The 26,814-nt window shown below is 36.1% G+C and overlaps 1 protein-coding gene across 1 annotated transcript in view; it reads left to right on the top strand.

Annotated features, from left to right (window-relative positions):
• Window positions 1-345: 345 nt before the first annotated feature.
• LOC110019361 (U1 small nuclear ribonucleoprotein 70 kDa) overlaps window positions 346-26,814 on the top strand; it is a 29,954-nt gene continuing 3,485 nt past the window's right edge. Inside the window, exons 1-8 of the mRNA XM_020717003.1 lie at window positions 346-520; window positions 17,471-17,569; window positions 17,698-18,077; window positions 19,924-19,990; window positions 20,479-20,532; window positions 23,037-23,105; window positions 23,261-23,326; window positions 23,419-23,487. Coding sequence (XP_020572662.1) covers window positions 410-520; window positions 17,471-17,569; window positions 17,698-18,077; window positions 19,924-19,990; window positions 20,479-20,532; window positions 23,037-23,105; window positions 23,261-23,326; window positions 23,419-23,487 — 915 coding nt within the window. The 5' untranslated portion in view covers window positions 346-409. The remainder of the gene's footprint in view (window positions 521-17,470; window positions 17,570-17,697; window positions 18,078-19,923; window positions 19,991-20,478; window positions 20,533-23,036; window positions 23,106-23,260; window positions 23,327-23,418; window positions 23,488-26,814) is intronic.

Raw genomic sequence — 26,814 nt, 5'->3', positions numbered from 1 at the left:
ATCATACACTAACAAAATAAGAAAAAAAATATTAAAGAAGTTTAAATATTCTATTAAAGTCTAATAATAATCATTAATTATTTAGGCTTTCTTTATGAGGCCTCTTCTTCTATAAAAAATTTATTTAAAAGCAAATTCACCATTAATGGTGGTATAAACTATAAAGTTGCGATTTTGGTAGATAAAAAGGAGCCAAAATGCATCTTCAAACAAAACCAAACGAATTGGACCACCTAGCATGAAAGAAGGAAGCTTGGGGTTAGTTATGTAATTTCTATTGTTTTATGTGTCATATTTGTAAATCCGCCCTGAAAAAAAAACTATAAAAGTTAATATATCCTCGTCTCCTGGTCGGGACTTCACCCGGTAAACAAACCCTAGAAGAAGCACGATCATTCGAGCAAAGCTGATGACTATAGACGACGACAACTCAATCTACGTCGGCGGCCTCCCGTACGATGCCAGTGAGGCTGACCTCCGCCGTACCTTCTCCCTATACGGTTCGGTAGTTGCTGTGAAGGTAGATCGTCAATCCCTTCTCAGAATCTGTTGAAACGCCTTATTAATCTATCATTCTTCTTTAATGAATTCCAATTCTAACGTAGAAATCGAGTTGCGGAGCAGAATCTGTTGTGCTTGTATGACGCATGCCCCTTGAATCCAAACTGGACGTTTGAGTTGAGATGGGTAGTTCTGGAATTTGGAGATGGACCGTGATGAGAACGTTAGTTACGCGATATTGTTTTGCACTATTTGAGAGGATTGCTTGAAAATGTAGGATTTTTAGGGATTCTGGATTGTTCTAGCGGGGGACATTGCCTCATTATGGGCGAAAATGTTGTTCGTACTACTTGTAGTTGTTAAGAGATATGGCTGCGTCTCTTCTTCCTTCATAAATGGAGCCCTATGGTAAATAAAACACCCCAATTGTTTGCATGACTAGTTTATATCGCTTTAAAACAAAAGAATTTTCTAAAGCCAAATTAGCGTAGAAGTGAGCCGCATGGTTGCAGTCTCTAGCCGTGTGGAGGAATATAACCCACCATAGTAAGGAAAGCTAGATTTGAAGCCTTGGACGGTTGGCTTTGCCACATCATCTTCTCTAATGTAGTTCTCAAGAAATTTATGAAATTCTCATTGTTTCCTTTAAAAATTACTCATTTTCTCTCAAGCATTCATTGGTCGCACATCCACTTTATTGGTGAAATGGCTTCAAGTTCAATTGGGGCCGAGTCCCAATGTTCAAATTTTTGCCTTGCCGCAATTAAACCATTCCCTTCTTCATCATGTATAATTGCTCTGGTCCTTGCTACATCGGATGACAGAAAAGCCCCATCTAAGTTAATTTTTATCCGTCTTGGAGAGGGAGGGTGCCGGTAGGAAGGAGAAAAACTCAGCCCACGTGGCTGACTAACACCCCATTGCTTCCGGAAAAAAATATAAGTGGGTTTTAGTGAGGCATTCAAGGACATTGGCAACAATAATGGTTCAAGTACCCTAAGATTGTCCATGACTTTGGCGTTCCGTGCCCTCCAACAATGATGCACCTCATAATAAAATGTTCGACCCAAAGCATCAGTTTGTTTTCCTATCTTGCTTAATATGAGAATGGCTTCCTCAGAGGTATTAACTCGGGTTAGGTGGTTACCCCATTTGCCCAAAACACAGGTAACATCTTTTAGAAATCTGCATTTGAATGTAATATGGGTTATATTTTATTCCTTTTTGCAGTCCCAAGGATAATTAACAGTGTCTATCAAACCCTTTCTTGGTAACCATTTTCGTGTAGGAATGGCATCATCATCAACCTCCATCAAAAGAAATTCTCCCAAGGGTGTAACTGTAACCTCTTAAGCCATGTGAACTCACTTCTTTGTTCAGGAAAAGCTTCTTCATGTGCTCAAGATGTAATAGTTCTACTTGTGCGCATACGGATGAGTTCAATTTCATCCTGTCCGACATTTGTATAAATTGGAATAAATTGGAATTTGCATTATATTTGCATTATTATATCCTCTATTTTCTTATCAAAGCATTATCAAATCATCTGTCATCCAACAATTATTACTGATAAGATAAGCTACTTTTAAGTATTCGTGTTTTTCTAGCTTAGTGTGTGTTTGATTTTAAATTGTCCTTTGTGAACAAACTCCGAGAGTTTAGGAATGAATGAAAGAATAAAGAGAGAAAGAGAGTAAGTCAAGAGTTCCTATGGAGAGAGTCAATAAAAAGTCATTTTATTTGTATTTTTTGCTTCATATTTATAGAGATTTATTTTGTACAATTACAAAAATAAGGGAACAGTTATAGAAACAACCCTTAATGCAATTGATGTTTTATTGTATTACAATTTGAATTTAAACATAACGGTAATTTTTTGATTTACTTGCTTGAATTCGACTGATTGAGGTGGTCGGCTGAGTGGTGACTGCGCCATAGGTGGTCGGTTGAGGCGCCCGGTCGAGTGCCGATCTTGTCCGTTGTGGTAAAGGCGGGTCGACCAGTCGCGATCAAGAATTCCCTCTGGCACCACGGTCGGTCGAGATTGTCGACGTGGTCAATCGTTTGAATTTCTCGTCATGGTGTGTTGGTCAATTTTTGACCACATGGATAGCAGTAGAGGTATGATATCTTGGTTGTCTGGCCGTTGTCTGGGTCGTTCGAATGCTTTGAGATTTATGCTGACAGTTTTGGTGTATGCATATTAGTTTTTCGAATTTTTTTGATCCTTGAAAGTGACAACCATAATAAGGACAAAGAAATTTTTTAGTATTCAATGGTACTTCGTTGTCTGGGTCGTTCGAATGCTTTGAGATTTGTGCTGACAGTTTTGGTGTATGCATATTAGTTTTTCAAATTTTTTTGATCCTTGAAAGTGACAACCATAGTAAGGACAAAGAAATTTTTTAGTATTCAATGGTACTAGGTTCAAGATATTCAATTTAATAATCAACTTCCCTGAGATTCTGTGCGCAGTATACTTTATAGATAGAGTCGTAGGCTTAACATTACATCCGCTGTCGTCATTTTTCTCTGATCGGCTGATTTGCGTTGTGGTTGTCGATCTGAGGGAGCTCCATGTAGACCCCAAGATTCTGGCAAAGATGGGCTGTGGACCTCCGACTTCTGTAAAAAAGATCACGCTTAGAAAAGAAAAGCGGTGAGGATCGAACCTGGGCCGATTGATCAAGTCGGCTCTTCTGGGGACCCTAAGGGGTAGGTGTCGAAGGTCCCTCATCAGGAGATCGTGATTCCTGAGTCGGGCACGAGTGCGAGCTCTAGGGGCCAACAAGCCTTGCTCACTGAAGGCGTCGAGGAGGGTGTAAAGGGTCGGAAGTAATAGAGATTGGAATCTCTTCTCAGCCACTGTTGCAAGAAGGCGAAGGCATCTTGCTACAAAAGGAGGGAAGATGTCTGGAGACCATCTCCTCAATATATATGATTGTGAGTACGTAAAGATTTTTGTTTGGCCGCCACCGACTTTTAATAGTTCTTCAACGTTTTTCATATGCAGATGAATTGACTGAGTCAGAGGGTCACCAGGACGACAGACAACCAAAAAACACTACGGAGTCCTTTGCTGCAGTGGTTGTTCTACCGGCCGAGCTCACGGGAGTCCTATCGATATTTATTTCAAAAGGATACTAGCCATCCACTCCTCTGCCCGCTGCTGGTACTAGATAAGAGCGAATGAAGCATCGGTCGCCTTCCCTTGGAGCGGCGGGGCAACAGACAGAAGGGACCAGGTCCTTGGCGGTGAGGGTTGTTTCATCAACGTGATCGATCAGAGACCTGACTGCTAATCATGTGTGGTAGGTCTTAGTCCCTCTGAAGTTCACAGGTTCGATCATGGCGGCCCTACAAGCAGAGGTTTGCTGCTTTGCGGGATGACATGACTGAGGTGTCGTGCGAGCTGGGAACACTTTGGGAGTCGACCGGCCTATCCAAATTTCACTACAAACTAAATGATTGGAACAACTTAGGATAGGAGGGGCGATGGTCCTCTGAAGGTTGACTCAGAAAGGGCATGTCCCGCCTAAACCTTGGAAGACCCGCTCATAAAACATTTTATTTTAGACATGTAATAATGTTATTTGGAAATGAAAAAATATTTGAGTAAATTTGAATAGATGTTTGGTATGTGACTCATCATTGTACGACACTTCATTTTTCGCGTTTGCGCTATAATTAGGGTGCAGGACCATTATTTCTTACTTTATGTGTTTCTGTGTCTGCCTTCGAGCTTTTCGTTTTATTTGCTTTTTTTCCCGTTTCGTTCTTTCGACTTTCTTCAATTTTTTAAAATGGCGCCAAAGTATTTTTCCACCCTCTTGGGCTCCGTTAAGAGCGTTGGTCCTTCTTTCTTGAAGGAGAATGCAGTAAAAGAGTTGTAGAGGAAGTATGTGTGCACGATTGCGCCTCCTTTCATAAATTGCCGAGGTAGGTGAAGGCGACGGACTTTTTGGGTAAGGATCTGGTCCTTTGCCAAGACCAGTTCAATTTTGAAATCAGTTTGCCTCTGGCATTGAACTCCGAAGTGTCTTTAACATGTATGTAGTTATTTTGGTGCAAGTAATGTTGAACTTCATAGTCGCAATAATTACGTTCGTTCTTTTCTGTTTGCGGGAGCACACCTCGTGGATTATCAACCTCTTTAAGTATTTTTTTTTCGTTTAAGGTCGATAGGGAGAGTTGTCATGTTCTCGGCAGGAAAAGAGCTCCAATTGACAGGAATGGAGAACAAAATAAATGACTAGAAGAAGTTCTTGGTGAGTTATTGTTCTGATGCTTGGGGGATTCAAAATGAGCCGATAAGATGGTCGGTGTCCAAGCTGAGGTTTCACCCGTAAAACATGATCGACAGGGAGATGCTCACCGAACGTCATCTGTCGATCAGATAATATAGTGCAGAGGCGACAGTTACCATGCGTTAGCCAGTGAGATGACAGAAGCGCTATGGTGTGATTTGGACATTGTAGAGGATGTTCAAACGAAAGAGGCGAAGGAAAAGTTGGCTACTAAGTGCTAGAAGCAAAAGCGTCTCACAGAGTCAGGTAATCTTATGGTAGCCGATGATCCACTCCCTTACAATGTGGCTCCCTTACAATGTGGCTACGAAGCTACGAAATATCATGTTTCTGTGTCTGCTCATAGCTTTGTTATTCAAGACCAGATTACTAGCGAGGTCACTGCTATTCCTCGAAAACATTGTTTTCTCATTTTGTTAATGTAGGGGAAGGTGCTGAGATGGAGCCCACTTCTGAAGGGACTTTGGACGGAGCTACAGCTGCAACTCTCTCTTCTTCTGCAGCTAGTGTGCAGGTTGGTACGACACTGACCGTTGTCATTCTACCGGATCCTTAGGCCGATAGTTGTTCTTGCGTTTCTCTGTTCAAGAGGTACAAGACGAGTCAGACTGTCCCTTCTTCTATGTATAGTTCTTCATCAGGGGAGTCGACTTCATCCATTGAGAGTGAGATCCCGCCTTTGCGTGAGGGAATAAAGGTACGTCAGCGAGGAAATGAGTCGATGGAGGGAGCAGACGCTTCACCCCTTCTGAAAAGAAAGAGGGGTTCCGTGTGGGATTCAAAATGAGCCGATAAGATGGTCGGTGTCCAAGCTGAGGTTTCACCCGTAAAACATGATCGACAAGGAGATGTTCACCGACCGTCATCTGTCGATCCGATAATATAGTGCAGAGGCGACGATTACCATGCGTTAGCCAGTGAGATGACAAAAGCGCTATGGTGTGATTTGGACATTGTAGAGGATGTTCAAACGAAAGAGGCGAAGGAAAAGTTGGCTACTAAGTGCTAGAAGCAAAAGCATCTCACAGAGTCAGGTAATCTTATGGTAGCCGAGGATCCATTCTCTTACAGTGTGGCTAAGAAATATCATGTCTCTGTGTCTGCTCATAGCTTTGTTATTCAAGTCCAGATTACTAGCGAGGTCACTGCTATTCCTCGAAAACATTCTTCTCATTTTGTTAATGTAGGGGAAGGTGTTGAGAGGGAGCCCACTTCTGAAGGGACTTTGGACGGAGTTGCAGCTGCAACTCTCTCTTCTTCTGCAGCTAGTGTGCAGGTTGGTACGACACTGACCGTTGCCATTCTACCGGATCCTTAGGCCGATAGTTGTTTTTGCGTTTCTCTGTCCAAGAGGTACAAGACGAGTCAGACCGTCCCTTCTTCTATGTATAGTTCTTCATCAGGGGAGTCGACTTCATCCATTGAGAGTGAGATCCTGCCTTTACGTGAGGGAATAAATGTACGTCAGCGAGGAAATGAGTCGATGGAGGGAGCAGACGCTTCATCCCTTCTGAAAAGAAAGAGGGGTTCCGTGTGGGATTCAAAATGAGCCGATAAGATGGTCGGTGTCCAAGCTGAGGTTTCACCCGTAAAACATGATCGACAGGGAGATGCTCACCGACCGTCATCTGTCGATCCGATAATATAATGCAGAGGCGACGATTACCATACGTTAGCCAGTGAGATGACAGAAACGCTATGGTGTGATTTGGACATTGTAGAGGATGTTCAAACGAAAGAGGCGAAGGAAAAGTTGGCTACTAAGTGCTAGAAGCAAAAGCGTCTCACAGAGTCAGGTAATCTTATGGTAGCCGAGGATCCACTCCCCTTTCTCTTACAGTGTGGCTAAGAAATATCATGTCTCTGTGTCTGCTCATAGCTTTGTTATTCAAGACCAGATTACTAGCGAGGTCACTGCTATTCCTCGAAAACATTCTTCTCATTTTGTTAATGTAGGGGAAGGTGTTGAGAGGGAGCCCACTTCTGAAGGGACTTTGGACGGAGTTGCAGCTGCAACTCTCTCTTCTTCTGCAGCTAGTGTGCAGGTTGGTACGACACTGACCGTTGCCATTCTACCGGATCCTTAGGCCGATAGTTGTTTTTGCGTTTCTCTGTCCAAGAGGTACAAGACGAGTCAGACCGTCCCTTCTTCTATGTATAGTTCTTCATCAGGGGAGTCGACTTCATCCATTGAGAGTGAGATCCTGCCTTTACGTGAGGGAATAAATGTACGTCAGCGAGGAAATGAGTCGATGGAGGGAGCAGACGCTTCATCCCTTCTGAAAAGAAAGAGGGGTTCCGTGTGGGAGTCCGTGCCCGAGAGTGTTAGAAGGATATGGGGAGATGCCAGGAAGTGGTTTGGTTTATTCGATCAATCTTTAGATTGATACCCACAATTGGATGTCAACAGAGAACTGCCCTCGACTCTGCTGAATCTACTGTGGTCTGGACGGCTCGACCGCGCTATGGGATGCTTCAGTTACCAAAAGCATCTCCAGAACGTGGGCCTGTGGTAGTTAATGACGGCGCAGAGTGCCCATTTTCTGGGGATGGCCTTGCTCGAGGTGGAGCTGTCTCCGGTGGAAGCCCAAAAGAAGGAAGTTTCGCTGAAGGCGGATCTTAAAAGGGCTTACGACGATTAAGACCTTATGAATCTCAAGTTTGATAAGTCCGTGAGGGCCAACAAAGAATCCCTTAGCACAATAATGGCTTTGGAGAAGGAAAACACTGAGCTGAATTAGAAAGTCATCTCGTCGGTCTCCAGAGAATAATACGATGATGGCCTGATGGAGTACTTTAAACTTGGGGTAGACTATGTTATTCAACAATTCGTTTGTCATGGCTTGGTCAAACCTTAGTACTTTGATCATAGGGAGTTCTCCACTTTGACCCGAGATGAGCAGGCAAGGAGTCCCGAGGAGGGGGACAGCTCGGGAAGTGAGGAAGAGTCGGTTACCTGATAGGACCCCTACAAAAATGAGGACTTCTCTTTCTTCTTTTGCCTGAAAAGTTATTTACATTGTGCAAAGAAACTTGTATCTTTTTCTTCATATTAAGAAAAAGAAAATTTTCGGCTTCTTGTAATTTTTTTTGCTATTTTAGTTTGTGAAATTTTTTATTTTATCTGAGACATTGGCCCTTTAAAGAGACCGCTCTCAGGTAGGCCCATGTATTCTGAGAAACCGACTTAATGGTAGTGCTTTAGTCGGTCGGTTAACTCTTAAGTGTTTAGGGTGAGGGCCCCAACATTTTTTGCTTTTAGGGTTTAGGCCTACAATTTTGAGAGATGTTAATACTTATATCAAAACTTGTGATAGATGTCAATGAGTAGGCAATATTTCTATAAGAAATGAGAAACCCCTCAATTATATGCTAGAAGTTAAAATATTTGATGTTTGAGGATTAGATTTCATGGGACCATTTATACCATCTTTTGAAAATTTATATATTGTGTTAGCAGTGGACTATGTATCCAAATGGATAGAAGCTGTTGCTTTCTCTTCCAATTCGTGCTGTGGGGCTCATGGATGCAAAAGAGATTCGAATGAGGCCGAGCGACGAGAACGTGGAAGGAATCCAAAATACTTGGAGAGAAGAAGCCGATTGACTTCTCGCAAGGCTTTCGACCGTGGATGGCATCTGTGGACGAAGCACAAGTTCAACATATTCCTAGGAAGGATCACGTTTGCCCGACGATGCGTTGCCTAGAGATGAACATGTAGTGTTCTTCTCTCGTTGGCCACGATAACCGAGCTCTCTTTTTGTTTTCATGACGGTGGTTGCCAGGGTTTTTACTCGGATAATAATGTTAGCAAAGTATAGTTTCTGGAAACCTGCATAGGGCCTTCACTCTTCCCAAGGTATTGTTTTAGAGTCTGTTTGGGGCAGCTGCAGCTTATCAATAAGCTGTTGCGTAGCAGCTGTCCCAGGGGAGTTGTTGTGGATAAGTTGACTGATTATCTGTTTTTTACAGTTTGAAAATAACTGTGCGACAGCTATTTCTGGACAAATAATCATTTTGCTTCTACGTAACACTGTTGTTTGTAACATATATGTCATAGTAATATATGTTACTTGAGAAACAAAAATTAACTTCATGACAGCATAAAAAATAAGATATTCGCCGCACTTAACAGTGAGTATTAAAATTGCTACAAAAACACTATTAAAATTACATTTAATAATATGATGATGTTATTTTTAAAATGCAGATGACATATGTCATGAGCTACGCGTCCTTCAGGGATGAAATCTATTCCCCATCACTGTCGGCAGTGAAATCTGCCAGACTCTCTTGCTACCGGAAGCAGTCAAACTTCTTAATTTACCGCGGACACCTGTAGAACTATCTCACGTAGTGCCTAACGTGACGTCAGCAGGCTGAAGTCCTCAGTGACAGAGCAATCGTCGGGAGGTCCGTGAAACCAACGCTTCTTTCCTGAATGCTACGAAAGATATTTCATTAGTCACAACACAAGTTAAAATTACTAAAAGAAGTAATTAATTACAGTTTTTTTGTAGGCGTGTTATTAAAGAACTCAGTATACTAGCCAACGAAGCTGTCACTACAAGAAGAAAACATACCTTATAAAAAATAAGGTTCGTGGTTGCCTTTAACCTACATAAAATCATGTTTGTGTGTCTTATATGCATATCACCAAAAAATGTCATCCAGAAGATCCTCAAAAATCATATCACCGAAAAGAAGACACATGTTTGTGTGTTTTATATGCATATCACAAAAAAATGTCATCCAGAAGATCCTCAAATATCATATCACCGAAAAGAAGAGAGGAGCTTGGTTGTCTGCATTAAGATTTCACACTTGACACCAACCAACAACGACTAAAAGACCATCTAGAAGAACTCATAAAGTCAAACGTCTCATCATGAACCTATTAGACTCACTAAAAGAAAAACAAATTAAATGCAAATGGATGTCTCATCATGAACCTACTCACTAAAAGAAAAACAAATTAAATGCAAATGGAATAAAACACATTCAAGTAACATAAAAAAACTCAAACAATCAATATCAAATATACAAGAAACGAAAATAAATAGGAACTAAACAAAATAAACATGTAAAAATTGATAAATGAAATAAGTAATTACAGTTTTGTGTAGACGCGAAGCCTCGGAGAACTTAGTATATCAACCAACGAATCTGTCACAACAAGTATATAATAAACTTTGTCAAAAAAGGATTCCTACTTGACATAATACTAAGCTCGTGATTGTCTCATATGCATATCATAAAAATGACCTTCCAGAAGAATCTCAAAAACCGTTGCATCGAAAAGGAGAGATGAACTTGGTTGTCTTCATTAGAATTTCACATGTGACATCAACCAATAACGATTAACATATCATTCATAAGAACCTATAATGTCAAACACCTAATCATCGACCCTTCAAACCCACCAAAACAAAAGCAAATAAAATGCAAATGAAAAAAAAACACTTGCAAATCACATAAAAAGCTCAAACAATTAATATTAAATATATAAGGAAATAAAAATAAATAGAAACTGAATAAAATACAAATAGTACTGAATATAGTATAAATAATAAAATAATAAATATTCTAATCATTCTCCTGCTGTCGCAACAGTAATTTGTTCCCTCAAATTTGTCGTATCGCTTGCACTTTCCCCGTCTACAATACAGGTGGTGGAAGCATCATTTTCATGCTGTGACAAAGAATGCACAAGACGGTACTTAAATGCTTCGACAAGTGCATGCTCATGATCCCTGTCTGCTAGACGAAAGTAGATGCCGTTGCGGGAATGATGTCGTCAAATTAAATATTGGAGCGTCATCATGACAATCATAATATTCATCTGTTTAGGAAACGGGTAAGATGACATTCGCGCAGTATAACTCATTTCTTCTTCCAAACACCGAAAGTACTCTCAATGACATCGCTTAAAGAGGAATGTATTTTTATTGAACATTTCTTTTCTATCTTGGGTTACATTGCTTGCTCGCTCAAATTTAGTTATGTGGTATCTCGTACCAGGATGAGATACCCTAGTTGTAATGGATATCCAGCATCAACCAAGTATTATTTACTTGATATGCATTGCATAATTATTTGTGAGGTAAAGTTGAATTACGAGAGTAGCTAAGTCTCAAGCGTACCTGCTGGAGGATGTGCATTCGTTAATGTAACAATCTATTTTTTCAGATAACAACCATAACTTTAACACTAAATTTTTAGCTTTGTGCAAATTTTCTAGAACTTAAATTATTTGCGCGGTTTTGTCTCCTTTAATAATGTTGCTACATGATTAAAGCATTCTCCGGGCATGCTATAATTGGATTTGATTTTCAACCTTCTCAAAGCAACCGATAACTCCGTATGTGAAGTGCATCATTCCCATAAAGGTTGTTGTGCAACACTTAAAGAGTTTAAAAATTTGTTGTTTCTCATTGTTCGGTTCTTGAACACCATCTGACACTCTCCCAACCAAATGAGCTCTGCTAGCATTATCAATTATTTCTTCATATATGCCAGAATTGTGAAACTTTGGTGGGCCTAACTTGATGAGGCTCCAACATGACCGTACTGAACATCTAAATTAAATTTACCATGTGAATTTCAACACCTATATTCAGGTTTAAATCCCCTACAATATATATTCAACTTCACTTCTTCAGATGTCAGGGAAGCTTGATTCTTGTGTTTCGCACAAGGACATTGAAACCTGACTTCTGAGAGGTAATCAGGGAGTTGCAATGCCGCTTACTTGAATTCCTCAACGCCAGCCAGAGGCTCATCAGTAAATCTTTCTTCCGGAATATAATCTGTTATACATCCATGATCTCATATTTCAGATATTTATCTACATCATACATGTAGCTCTATAGATTAGGAAAATGTCATTGCATCCTACTTAAATCCATTGTCAGTCAACTCTTGCATGACTACCATCTAAACTTTACATTTTATCAAAAAAAAAAAAAAAAAAAAAAACCGCAAATTGCTTTTAAGCAATACATAGCTAGCACAAATTTATTTTGGACATGTACATACATAGGACAAAATTCTTATGTATTTACATATCTCACACCTAAACTTACACATAACACTAAATTCTTTATTATTTTTTGGGGCAGTTACAGTCACATCACCATATTCTTATGTACATATCACACACCTAAACTTTTATATTTAGACGTATAATATCGAAATCTTTAATTTCAATTCGAAAATATTACTAACACCACATAAACATAAAGCCCAAACTAAACATGACTGACAGAATTTTTTTTGGCCATTTTCATATAGCACAAGATTCTTATGTATTTACATACCTCACGCAAACATTCATATTTAGATAGATAGCACTCAAATTAGGGGCATTAACATACATAGCACAAAATCCTTATATATATACATTTCTCAGATATAAAATTTTATATTTAGATACATAACACTCAAATATTAAAAATAAAGTTTTTTTGGGGCATTTACATACATAGCACAAAATTCTTATGTATTTACATATCTCACACCCATACATAGCAAAAAATTCTTATGTATTTACATATCTTACTAAAAGTTTTTTTAAATACATAACACTCAAATTTTCAAAATAAAATTTTTTTAGGCCATTACATACATAGCTCAAAAATCTTATGTATTTCCATATCTCACACATTTTTTAGCTCAAAAATCTTATGTATTTCCATATCTCACACATAAACTATTATATTTAGGTTTATAACACTCATATATTCAAAATAAATTATTTTAGGGGTATTTACATAAATAACACAAAATTCTTATGTATTTGCATAGCTCAAACCTACATAGCTCAAAATTCTTATGTATTTATATGTTTCACACCTAAAATTTTATAATTAGGCTCATAGCATTCAAATCGATCAAAAATTTTTTGGGGCATTTCCGTACATTGCACAAACTTCTTATATATTTACTTATTTTACACTGAAATTTTATATTTAGGCACATAACACTTAAATCTTATAGAAAAACATAAAATCCATATGCAATGCATATTTAACAAATAATTCCGAATTCCAAATCTAAACCCTATACGAATCCATGAAAAAATATCAAAACTTTTGTAAAATCGATGCTTGGAGGGGTAGATGAAGCTTTCTCACCGTGGACAAAGATTGAGCGGTGAAAACGAGCTGGTGACACCGAAAATTGGGCGATGGGGAAGAAAGGAGTGAATTTTTCGGTTGTCGGGGGGGCGGGGGGGGGGGGGGGGGGGATGGCTCTTGAGGACTAGCTAATTCGACGCTAATATGTATATTTAGCATCGTCGAATCGGCCCTTCTCGCCCGCGTCAACTTATTGATGTTCGAGACTGCGCGCAACGCTAAACATACGAAATCAGATACTAATTTTGCGTATAAATTATTTTTGAAACTTATCCGCTGTTTTCCTTTGGTGATCCAAGCCGACCCCGCTTGAGGAGAAAGTAGTTTAGAATATGGAATATGTGGAACCAATTCACATTCTCAAATTTATCTTAGTCGGGAAGTGTTTAAAGTGCCATGAATTTAAACATATTGAATCAGATTGCACAACCAAAAGAACGATCTCTTTCACTGTTTAGAGAGCAGTTGTGATATAGAAGAAGATGAAGATTTCAGCGAGGATTATTAAGTTCCAAGCAATGACGAAGAGACCCGTTATTCCAGCTGGCCTCGTGAAAGCCACTCTAGCTGAATTAACAGTGATTGTTCTAGAAGGGAAAAGATTTCAGCGAGGATTATTAAGTTCCAACCAATGACGAAGCGACCCGTTATTCTAGCTGGCCTCGTGAAAGCCTCTCTAGCTGAATTAACAGTGATTGTTCTAGAAGGGAGTGAGTTTGAGATAATGGGCGTTCATGCAAAGTGTAAGATTGTGGTGCATCAAGCTACATTTTTGCAGGCATTGAAAGGAGCATCAACAAGATTGGAATTGGATGTCCAAAAGGGCCATGAGTTTGAGTCGTCGATACTAGACACAGGGCAACCTCAAATAAGGATTTTAAAATTCTCAAATATATAACCTAATTCCTGAGTTGCCCTTATTGAGGTAGGTTCAACATATCAGTTATGGGGAGCTTTTTAGCTATTTCTGGAAGATCACGTGGAGTCATTTGGGTATTAAATTCAGTGCAACGGTGTACTTATTGACAGACTGTCATGTAGAAGGGATGACCTGTAGTGTTGGAAAGCGTCTTAAGAGTTTTGTGGGAAAGAACATCATGCAATGGCATTTTGATCCTTTCAGAGAAGAGAAAGAGGCCTCTCCCGAGAGTTTACACTTCTGTGTGTCCAACATTCCACAGATTTTAGTCTAGAATTTGTTTTTCCAGATGAAGTTATTTATCGGACGCGCCCGACCTAGTAGGGGTGGAAAAAACAAAGTTCAAATTTCATGGCGTGAGAGTTACTTTGTGAAATTCTACATCTATATGCAGCTCCAACTCAGGTTGTTCTAAAAGGGGATGAATACTTTATTCTATCAGAATTTACTTTGGAAAGTCAACGCCTATAGGATGAACTTATCGAGAAGTTACAATAGTTTCATCATCTTCAACGGAGCCGACCTGACAACATAATACGAGGAGCCAAAAGCTTCAACGGATGAGGTCGAAGCTCCCCAATCGGACATAACCGGTTCAGACCCGGGAGAGTCTATCGGCTCTTTCATGAGGGATTGACTCCTCCTTTCTATAGAGGGATCCAATCCTAATTATCTAGGGCTTATATATTTGATTCCTTTGTTCTAAGTTTTCAGTTTACTGTGTTTTGTATTGGGACAACCTCCAACTTGTCTTCTTCCCTTCAAGGGCTATATCCAAGGGTTTGGGTGGTGCTCTAGCTATATCTCGCTCCTGAGGTTGTGATTATCTTTCCTATTCTCTTCTGCATCCTCCCTACATTGCTCCCGGCCGCATCTTCCTTATTGCATCTGCCCGAAACAGCCTCCGTTTGCTGTTTCTGCAGTTTCCTTGCCATCCAACCATTTTCCTCTTTGTCGACGCCCAGGACAGCCTTCTTTTTTTTGTTTGACTATTCACCTCATCCCTTATCACCGTTCCAGCCATCCATCATGGCTGCCACCTCCAATACAGTCCTCATCTTTCACTGCTGCTGCTGTTCCAACCCTCCATACCTGCTGCCATCGCTGTCCCAGACCTTCATTTTGCTACCCCTTGCCGCAATCCCCCTTCCCCTTGCTGCCGTTGCTCGAAACACCCAACCTGCTGTTCTCCAGGCTCTCCCTGCTGTCACCTCCTTGCTGCCAGCCACCCGGAACCATTCCTCCTGCAGCATTACTGCTGTACCAGCTGTCAGAATCCTCTTCGCTGCTGTTCCAGCCGTTTTGGACCACCTCTAACCGCTGTTCCTCCACTTTCTAGCCATCCACCATCTTGCCGGCAGCTTTCCACGTCCGCAGCAGTCACCACCATCTCCTTAGATCTGCCCTAGTTGCGTGTCATGTGTCGTGCTGTATTTTTTTCCATTTTCATGTGTTGGTTGTAACCGTCGATTGACTTTGTTTATAATAATATTTGCCTTTCCCATTTTTGTTTTGTTTAACTTCTATATCATTCATGAAAGGGAATGATTCAATTTCAAGCAAAGACCAAATGTTAAGAAAACATCATGTCTTATTTGTTGTACATCTAAAACAGAGGGACCTCATGCTGAGAAATTGATGCATGGGTTGTTACCAAACATTGTAACAATGGCTTAATAGAGCACCTGTAAGACATGGTCTCCCAATAGTTTTTACCAGTGAACAAGCCGAAATGACAAACTTGCATGAGAAAATTATGGTGAAAGTGAAGCCTAGCAAAGTGAGAATTAATTCCTTGGCCCTATGATAAGCCCCATCAAATGGTCCAGGCATGCGTATAGCCCTATTCTTCCCATTTCCAAGCATCGTGGGAGACCAAAAGTATCTGAGCATCCAAATTAAAAACAAATTAATTTTAAGAAATATTGTTAACGAGAATTAAATGAGCAAACTAATTTTTAAATCATGAATAAGTGTAAATGAGAATGAATGAACCTGATTTCAATTAGTTCAAACAATTGGAACAATAAATTTGAAAAAACTTGTTGCACTTTCTATGTCCACTGGTAATTTTTAATTGCACTTTCTATTTCCAGTGGTAATTTTTAATCTTTCTTGCTCATTATTGGAAATAGTTAAATAAAAGCCATTGCCCTTCAAGCACAAGGCAGATCAATAAATTTAAATTTTTAGATGTATTGCAAATTTGGCTGGAGTAGGTTGAATAAATAAAAATAAATTTATATAAAAAATTGATATTAAATTTAAAGTTTATTCTCTCTCTCTCTCTGCACGCGCTTGTATGTGTGCGTGTGTTTGTGAATATTCATATATATCATTGAATAGGAATAAAATAGTTATAAAGCATTTAGAAAGAAAGGCATACTTATTCTAATATTTAAATGTTATTGAAAAATATACATATTTTTCAAAATTAAATTGCATTGCGTGTCATATTCAAATTAAAAAATTAAGAACCCTTGATGTTATTGTTAGATTTAAAATGTATTTGGATTCAAGTTTAAATTTCAGAAGTAAATAATAGCATGTCATAGTGAAATTTAAAAGTAATGATATTCATTGTGTGATAGTTTTTAATATGTTTGAATTTAAATTAAAAATGTGCTTCATGTCGACCAGGTAATGCACCATTATATTTGTTTAGTATATCAGGGTTTTTATGGGGCGCTTTTTTTAAAATATTCTATCTCATAGAGATACTTAGTCTCATTGTTGATTACAATGGATTATCAATTTTATTGGTCGTTCAATCATGCTCATGTTAATAAATTGAGAAGAACATAAAATTCATGTGGTTTGAGCCTTATGCCAAAACCTTACTCTGTTCACTTGTCTTTCAGAATAACATTAGGTGAATTGCATTTTCAGAGCCCTAAATGTAAAATAAGCTTGTTGCAATATTAGGAAGTTCTTTTAATTTCTAACGTTCTCACTCTTTTGGTTACATCGGCAGTGCTCCAGTTGCTTAATGTGATGCAGACAAAGCTCATTCTGGGATTAAATAAATTTCAAAACCGTCTCATTGTTGTCGACTTGATTAGCTAAAATGTGGCAAATAACCTTTTAAATTTGTAATTAACTTGATTAGCTAAAATGTGGCAAATAACCTTTTAAATTTGTAATTAACTATTTTTAGGTTTTCATATTTGGGGTTAAGACTCTCATTTTGTATAGTTTCTTTTGTTTATTTAGGATTTTTTTTTTATTTAATAGTTCTGTTTTATTTCTCTAAGCCACCAGGGCTTTACTGCATATACTTTATCCTTCACGATTCAATTGTAAATTCCTTTAATTTTAAAAATTCGATTGATTCAGTTTGATAATGTGATGAATTTGCAACCTTCAGATCTGCTATCAATCAGTTTGTATTTTATCATGGTTGATCAACCTAATGGGGGCAGTCAACAGATGTCATTCTTAGTGTTGTATTATATTTGATTTTTATGATAGTTGAATCTGTAAATTTCTTTCATATTTTTATTTTAATATATATGGCATGTAGTAGCACAAAATAAGTATTATTTGTATAATGCTACCTTATTTTGGTCTTTTAGTTGGAATAATGTTTGGTCAATATTTGTAGATGATTAATGACCGTGAAGTTGGTGGGAAATGCTATGGTTTTGTTACATTCACTAACCCCAGATCCGCTGTTGATGCTATCAACGACATGAATGGCAGAGTATGTGCTTCCTTTCTGAGAGGATGTGACTATCGATCGTAAATTGGTGTAAATGGTCTAAAAAGACCATGCAATTCATAATTTATAGACATTGTTTTTTCTAATGGTGATTTTTTGTCTTCAATTAGACCATTGGTGGGAGAGTTGTTAGAGTTAATGATGTTCGGCCTAGAGGTGCAAGGCCAAATTTTCAACGTGAGAATTTTCGTCGTGATGATGGGAGAGATGTTGATTGGGATAAGGAAAGGGATAGAGAGAGGGAATATGTGCGTGATAGAGAACGCTATAAAGACAGAAATATTGAGAGATCTAGAGACCGTGATAGGGAAAGGGAAAGACGTGACTTTGATCGAAGTCGGGATCAAGATGATAAAGATCATGCACGTGATCGTGATCGCGATCGAAATTGGGAAAGAGATCATGAAAGTGATTTCGATCAAGATAGAGATGTGGATGAAGTTCATGATGCCAGTAGGGATAAGGGGTATCAATCAAAAAATAAGCTTCGGTAAGCTTTTCTCATTAAATTTATACATGTGTTAGATTAATCACTTATATAATGTATTTTTTTTTTCAGGTATGTTCATCCACTAGAAAGTAATATGGCACCTTGATTCATATAAATGAATTTTATTAGACAAAAAAGTCTGAAGAAGAGTAATTAATGGCAACTCTACAATATTTTGTTTTTTTTTATTTTTTATTTGGCTAACCAACTTAATGATATATTGAGGAGTTATTGGCTATCATTGAAGTATATGATTTCACATTGTATACTTAGGTTGATTAGATTATTCTTTTATAAAATGAATCAGTAATATGCCACCAAGATTCATATAAATGAATTATATTAGATAAAGAAGTCTGAAGAAGAATAATTAATGGGAACTCTACAATTTTTTGTATTTTTAAAAAAATTTTTTTTGGCTAACCAATTTAATGATATGTTAAGGAGTTATTGGCTATCATTGAAGTATATGATTTCACATTGTATACTTAGGTTGAACTGATTATTCGGTTATAAAATAAATCAGTGAATGCTCCGGAGGTTGTGATTTCATCTAATGTGAACTAAAAAAATTATTTAGTTTATTACATATGTAAAGTTAAATGATAAAATCTCAAGTTTGATAGAACAAGCTCAAAGAAAATCATTAATCATCTTCCTCCCTTTAATTCACATAATTTTATTCTTCTATTATTAGAATATATTCATTTTGAAAACCTTTTTCTTTTTATCTCTCTTGAATAACAATAAAGGTTTCACTTTGCATCTACTTCTATTGTTATTTTATGCATCCACAATGATGGATGCTTCATCTCTACCTGCATATGTTTCTATTGCTGTTGAAAACAGAAGAAGAAGAACTTGGTTGTTTGAAAGATGAAGTTCTACTAAAGGAAAAATAGATTATACGGATGCAATGGAGGAGGATGATTAATACTTTCCTTTGAGCTTGCTTTATGAGACTTGAGATTTTATAATTTAACTTTACCTTTTGTCATGAACTAAATATATATTTTTAAATTCAAATCTCTTTCTTTTAATTTTATCATGCAATCTTGAAGTTCTTACATTTTACATGTAATGTCTACACTCCTAAGCTTTTCTTAAATTTAATTTGTATGTTTACTTTTAAATGTTGTCTTCAAATTATGCATGCACATCATATTTAATTTTAATTTTATATTAGGCTTTAAGTTTTTTTTCCAAATAAATCCATATTTATTATTAAAATGAACTTTTTTTTGGAAGTTCAACATTTATCAAATATTTTTTTTTCTTGGATACTTTCTAATGACGCATTCATATGTGGTTATAGCCAGTTTTATTTCCAAATTACAGTCCTTTCCAACCTTCGTTGCTGTGTAGTTTCTCTTCAGTTTTATTGCTTTTTGAACTTGCAATCGCAAATCTGCTTGAGCTCTGTTCTCTCTGATTTATCTGGTCAGGAGAACATTTAAATTAATGGGTTCATCAACTGTTTCAAAGGTTTAATGCATATTGAATTCAAGGGTATGTTTACTTGTGTCTTTTTTTTGCATTTTCAATTTTTATAAATGTGTTTATGTTGCTTAATAACAGGGCACTCGACCATTGTCTAATTCTCACAATTTAAAGATTAAGATTTTAGTTTTGCTTTTTTTAGTTATGCCAACCTCTGATGCGCTTGCTACTTTTTTTATTTGAAAATTAGAGATGTTTTTGACAAATAAACATTCTCAATATATGTGCTAAATTTTGTGCGTGGATAGTTTGCAATTTGTTCTATGGGTATCAGCATTTGAATCAACTGTGCCATCTTTTTTAGTATGGAATGCTTTATTCATTAACTTTTTATTGGATTTTACAGTTCTCACTCCGATGACCGACGTAGTAGAGAGCTGTCATCAGATTTCAGTGAAAAGCACAGTGACCAGGTTAGCTACACTTTCATTGTTAAGATTAGGGTTGGGAACAATCTGATTCAAAACTAATGATCTAATTGATGCTAAGTTTTGCAAATCTCCATCCAAGCCAAACCTACCTCTTTAATGTTGATGCAGGGCCAAAAAATGATCTATGTTTTGGTCATTATTTGGTATGCATTAAAATCTTAGCTTTAAAATTAACTTTTGTTTTCTGCCACACTTTAATGTTTTCTACTTGCATAATAAATATATTTTTTGTTTTGGTTTCAACTGAGCTTTTTCCAATCCTGGCATCAATCTTAGGTCAAATCTGAAGTAGATCATACTTGATCTTCTTTTTCATGTTTATCCAAGCCAATCGGGAAAATTCTTTTTCTTTTTTTTTTCTTAAATGAAATTCACTACCTTTTTCAGAATCATGGAGATTGAACAATTCCCGCTGTTTTCCTTTGGTATAGCTAATTGCTTTTCATTTTATGCATCATCTTCATTATTAGGTTAAAGAGCAATTGGACATAGCCATTCATAGGCGAGGCGAGCTTCAGGGAGAGGTACTTGAATGCATTTTATGCAATTAAATGCTTACGAGTTCAGTTAAAAGTAATAATGATTGCCGTATCACTTGGGTATTAATCAAATATTATTTTAACATGATAATTTTTTAAAGAAAAAATTGATTGATATGCTGACAATGCTCTGACAGTAAGCACAATATAAGTTGTCTATTTTCAACTTAAGCCACAGAAAAGCTATATTTGAAGGGACTGGTTTTAGTTTTTGGGATTCAGCTACCAAATTTTTGAATTAATAAACCTCTTTTTCTTAAAGCCTCGTGAAATCATTACTAGTTTTTTTCAAATCCACGCATAATGCAACTTGCTAGACTGATGAAAGATAACTTGATCTGGGAACAAAGAAATGGATGTTGCCTGCTATTTTGTTCATATACCCTTTTTCTCAAGGCATTTGCCCTTTGTTCTGATTACTATTTTCAAATTTAAGAAAGTCCAATGCCCAAGATTTTGATATGATTTGTATGCATTTTGTATTCGCCGGCATTGTTGTCACCCTAACAGATGAAAACACATGCACTATGTCACTTTTGTGGATATGCTCGTATAATTTGTTTTGTGGATTTAGGAAACCGGTTTGACAAGCAAGCAAAGTTCGCGAGTAATTATTTTCTTTATGCATTGAATTTAGTGTTTTATTAAATGAATAATTGCTTTATTAATTAGTTTTAAAAAATAATAATTTATTTATGTCTTGCATTTTGAAACTTTGATTTAAATTTTTAAAGAATTTTAATTAATATGAAATTTTAAGTAAATTATAAAAGCATAAAGGATTACTCCCAAATGGTATTGATAGGGGATGCAATGCGCCCATGCACGATAAATAAATGGTGAAGGTGTACCTTCAAATGCAAATTTTGAGGGTACATTCAAGTACATTTCTTAGGATACCTTCGGGTATGATGATAATTCTGTTATAACTCTTAAAGAGATTAAAATGATAAAGACCTAAATTAAAACGTGAAGGAAATTTAAGATAAAAGTTTAAAGTTTTATAAAGTAATGAATTACTTTCTTTTGGTCATTCATGCATAGCATTTGTATATAAATTTAATGCATATTAAGATTATAATTACTGACCAAGTCAAACTTATTATTGAATTTAATGTTTTCTTTTATGAAAAGAAATGTTGTAGATTATTATGTCCGATAGGAGAGACTTACTTTACATGAGGATAACTGTCACTGCTAGATATTTATGATTGTTGTATCTTTGTACTGTTTTCTTTAGATAGTGATATACTGTTCAGTATTGGTTTGAAATGTCTTCAGATTATGTTATTTATGGATATTTTGATTTTGTTACTCTTTGTGGATTTTAGTGACTTTTTTATATATTGGAATTTTTTAGAAATTTGTGGATAGTTATTTAGATGTTATCATTTTTCGACCGTAGTTCCTGACTTAGTTAATTCTAAGTTATCAGATTGGATCGTGACATCAACTCCTTCCGCCATGTGCTCCACTGAGTCAAGTGGTCTCATTGAAGCCACACCATGCTTGCCAAATAATTGGAACCTATTTTAGGCGCAAGATAAACGGGCAATTTTGTCATTTATTGTTTATTATTGTTTGGTATAATAGGTCTTAATATGATTAGGGTTTGAGTAGTTGATTGTTGTCTTTGATCGTAAGAGTTAGGGTTTGGAAGACAATTGCTACATCTCGAATTGTAAGTCTACCTTTTATGTATTTGGGATTATGTTGTTTTATGCTAGTGGAGTAAATTATTTTATTTTGCCTTAAACTCTGTGAAAACTTGTCTCGTTTCTATTAAATATCATTGCAAATTTGAAATTCTGATTCCATCTTATTCATTTTAGATTGATGTATTTTGGGAAAAAATAGCTTCAAAAATGTTTTTTTAGTGTATTGCAATTATTAGAAATGTATTTTTATTTACCTTGGCATGTTGAGTTATATGATTAAAATGTTATGGAGCTAAAGTTTTTGTCATGCGAAGATAATGTGGTACGTGGATCTAGTTGCTTGTCATTTTGTGAATTCACAAAATTTTATTATATTTTGACTGTCCTAAGTTTTTCTTTGTAAATAGGGCACTGTCTTATGCTTGTATCTCCGAAATTAGGCTTGTAATTTTCCATAATCACTAGTGAAATCTGCAAGATGACAGCATGTAGCCATCAAGTACTGAACCTGTAGAAAATTTTAGTTTATTTTTGTGCTCTGATTTTCTTTTCTATTTTTTGAGTTTTTGGCTTCCTGAATTTGAGTTTTTTTGGCCTCTTTCAATTACTTTCATTTTGTTAGTAATATCTGTTAATTAATATAAGCTACTAATTCCAATATTTTTCCTTGAATTCATTAAGTTTACAAAAATTCTTTATAAGATATGACAAACTTAAATTTGCTGTATTTCATGTAATCACTGTTTTTTATCTCCCGACTCTTAGAGAAAATTTATAACGCATGCCAATGAGGCGGTTTCTCTTTTAGATTGAATATCTTTTCCCATGCAGCTTGATCATCTTGAAGACAAGATTGAAGAGGAGGAGGAACTTGTTTCAGATTTGCAGAAGAGATTCCAGGTGATTTCATCCTATGCATTGCCATTGAACTTGCTTTATATTCATGGCTTGCTGGTCATAATTGATAAGTTGAACCCTCATAGTCATAAGAATTAGGTTTTCCTCCTTTCGCAATGAAAATTTCTTGGTTTTCTTATTCAGTTTTATCAGTGCAGAAATTAGAGGAAGCAGTGGCTGCTGCAAAAAAATTCTCTTCTCAACGTCAATTGGTGCTAACTAAAGTAAATAATCCCATCCTGGCTCTATTTGTTGGTTGCTTAATAAGTCAATTTCGTCCATTTATTTAATGTCTGCATTGCTTTTTTCCCTGCAGTTGCACAAGAACTTCGTACAAGTACAAGAGTATACTGAAAAGCTCAAAACATCTGAACAAGAACTCCAGGTCAGCTCGTATTTTCTCTCTCTCTGCTGAATTAGTTAGAATCTTGTCTACCAATCTTGCTTATTTACTGGTTTCTTGACATTATGTTTTATTTAGTGTTCTTTCTCTCTACACAAAATTGGCTTCAAAGTGTTCTGACTATTTGGAGATTGTTATATTCTGGTGGTATATTCTGGTTGACGAGCTTACAGTTCATACATGTCATATGGGGGCCTTTGGGTTTAATCTTTCCAGGAGCTGTGATTCTTCCATTTGCAGTTCATTTAAAATACTCAGAGCTTTTCGAGGATTAATTTTTTTCTTTTTTTTAAAAAAATATGTTTGTTTATTGTGTTATTTTACATGATTTTATTTTTTGTTTCCAATCAAATCAACATATTTTTGAAAACACCAAAGGCAACTTTTACGTGTTTTTAGTTTTTTTAAAAATAACAATATTTTAATCAAATAGCCGAACAATGTTTAATTTCTAATCAAAACATAAATTAAACAAAATAAAAATAGAAGAATAGAAAATAGAAGACAAAAGTGATTCCAAATAGCTCTGTAACTTTAAAGTTGAAGTGCATACTCAAAGCGAAAATAATGAGTAAGTAGGTAATAATAAAGCGACCAAGTGCGCAAGAAGACAGCGGAGACTCATATTGTTCAATCACAACAATAACTTATGTTCACATAATAAAGTGAGTTTGATCTACTAGAGGAAACCATGGAGGCGTACAAACAAAATGGCGCACAAAAAATGTCCTCCAAATCCAAATACGTTCAATCTCGCTAGCATGGTAGTCTCAAATCCTAATATTGTTGTTTGATAAATTCTGTAGGTCATCAGGCTAACTTTTGAGGCAGACAACTGGTCAAATTCCTTGTTCAGGGAAACTAGGAAATAAATATGGATAGATATAGTCAGTGGTATTTGTCTTTGATTGTACAAGTGATATTCACATTTATGGGAAGGCTTGGAGTTTGATTCCTCTCACTTTGGCCTACATTGGTGAATATCACCCTGGTGCTATCTATATTGATCGACATTTGAGAGTGAAATGGCAAGATTCTTGCCAATTGGTGTACATACTTGGAATGATTTCAAACATTTCTTCATAAAGATTCTCATTTTTTAGGCTGTATTATGGTATCCACCAATCTTTACTATAAAGGCGCGTGGTTGATCATAGAATTTAATTCGTTTGAGTTGAACTTAAAAAGTCTTTCAGTTTTCTTTAATAGTTTGTATGTAATAGGAATCATTTAGAAGTGAGCGAGCTAATTTTTCAAAATAGATTGTCTAGAGAGAAATTAGAATTCTATTCATCAACAACAACAACAACAAGAAGAAACCTTTATCCCACTAATTGGGGTCGGCTACATATATCTTTTTTCTCCATTGAATTCTATTGAGTGTCATATTTTTATTTAATTATAATAGATTTAGTTCATTTTTATACAATATGCCGAAGTCTTTTTTAGGTTTTTCTCCGTTTTTCTTAATGTAAGTTGAATCAAAAACATCTACTTTCCTGACATGATCAATAGATGTTCGACATTTGATCTGACCAAACCATCTAAGATGACCTTCTCTAATTTTCTCCACCACTGTAGCTACACCAACCCTATCACAGATATGTACATTTCTCATTTTGTCTCTAAGTGTCAACCCACTCATCCACCTAAGCATTCTCATCTCAACATTATTTAACTTTGTTTTATGTTTCTCTTTTAAAGTCCAACATTCTGTGCCATCGAGCACTGTAGGTCTCACCACCATCCTCTAAAATTTCCTTTCAGTCTAAGCGGTACTTTTCTATCACACAATAGACCACGACATTCCTCCACTTCAACCAACCAACTTGAATTTTACTAATAACATCCTCATCTATATCACCATCACTTTGAAAAATATACCCGAGATATCTAAAACGTTCACACTTTTTAATGATTTGATCACCCAAAATTATAACTTTGTCACTACATATACTACTTCTAAAGTTACATTCCATGCATTCAGTTTTATATCTACTCAAACGAAGGCAATTAGACTCCAATGTTGATCTCCACAATTCAAGTTTTTCATGAACTCTTGCTCTAGTCTTAGCCACAAGAAGGATATCATCAGCGAAAAGCATACAACAAGGTACATCCTCCTGTAAATATCTAATAAGAGCATCTATAACTAAAGCAAAAAAATATGGGCTTAAAGCCGATCTCTAATGTAATCCAATGGAAATAGGAAAATACTAGGTCAATCCTCCTTTTGTTGGAACACAAATAACAACTCTGGCATACATATCTTTAATGACTTGAATGTAAGTTCTATCAACACCTTTCTTCTCTTGAATTCTCCAAAGGACTTCTCTTGCAACATTATCATAAGCTTTTTCTAAATCAATAAAAACATATAGATTCTCCTTATTATCTTTGTACTTCTCCATCAAACCTCTCAATAAATGTATAGATTTCATAGTAGACCAGTCAGACGTAAATCCAAACTGATTATGTGAAATCTTTGTATCACATCTTAACCTATGTTTAATTGCCCTTTCACATAATTTTTGAAGTATGACACATCAACTTAATTCCTCTATAATATGCACTCTTCTGCATCAGCTATATTCTTAAAAATTGAGATCAAAATACTTTTTCTCCATTCCTCATGTATCTTTTTAGTTTTTAACATAATATTAAAGAGTTTAGTAAGCCAAAAACTCTTTAATCTCCTAAATATGTCCACACTTAAATTGAGATATCATCAGGTCCTACTGATTTTCCACCCTTGATTTTCTTTAAAGTTTCATTAATTTTTTTTTACTAATGTGACGGTAAAAATAAAATATTTTAAAGTTTCATTAACTTTTTTTTACTAATGTGGCGGTAAAAATAAAATATTCTATTATTATTAATAGTACTAAGGTAACTCTGATGTAATCCAATGGAAATAGGAAAATACTAGGTCAATAACAGTACTAAGATAACTAAACTAGGTCATATTTTCTGAAACTTCATTGAAAAATTTATCACAATTACTCACCCACAAATGCTCCATATATTCCTTTAAAAAACATTTTTTTATTTTCATTTTTAATACATTTAACTTGAATTAAATCTTTACTTTATTTTTTTTTGTTTGGCTAATTTATACATATATTTTACACCTTATTTAATATTTAATCTATTATAAAGATAGACTCCCCACGGCCTAGCTAATATTTTTTCTAGTTTTTTAAGTTTTTACATTTAAAATAATTTTTATAACACAAATTTTTATCTTTTATCTTTTCATGACTCCTCTTTGCTAAACTTGAGATTCCACATATTGGTCCTAACCTCTAA

Source organism: Phalaenopsis equestris, unplaced genomic scaffold (assembly GCF_001263595.1).
Source record: "Phalaenopsis equestris unplaced genomic scaffold, ASM126359v1 Scaffold000054, whole genome shotgun sequence".
NCBI lineage: Eukaryota > Viridiplantae > Streptophyta > Magnoliopsida > Asparagales > Orchidaceae > Phalaenopsis > Phalaenopsis equestris.
The sequence above is the reverse complement of the archived record's forward strand: the minus strand, read 5'-3'. Positions and strand labels throughout refer to the sequence as shown.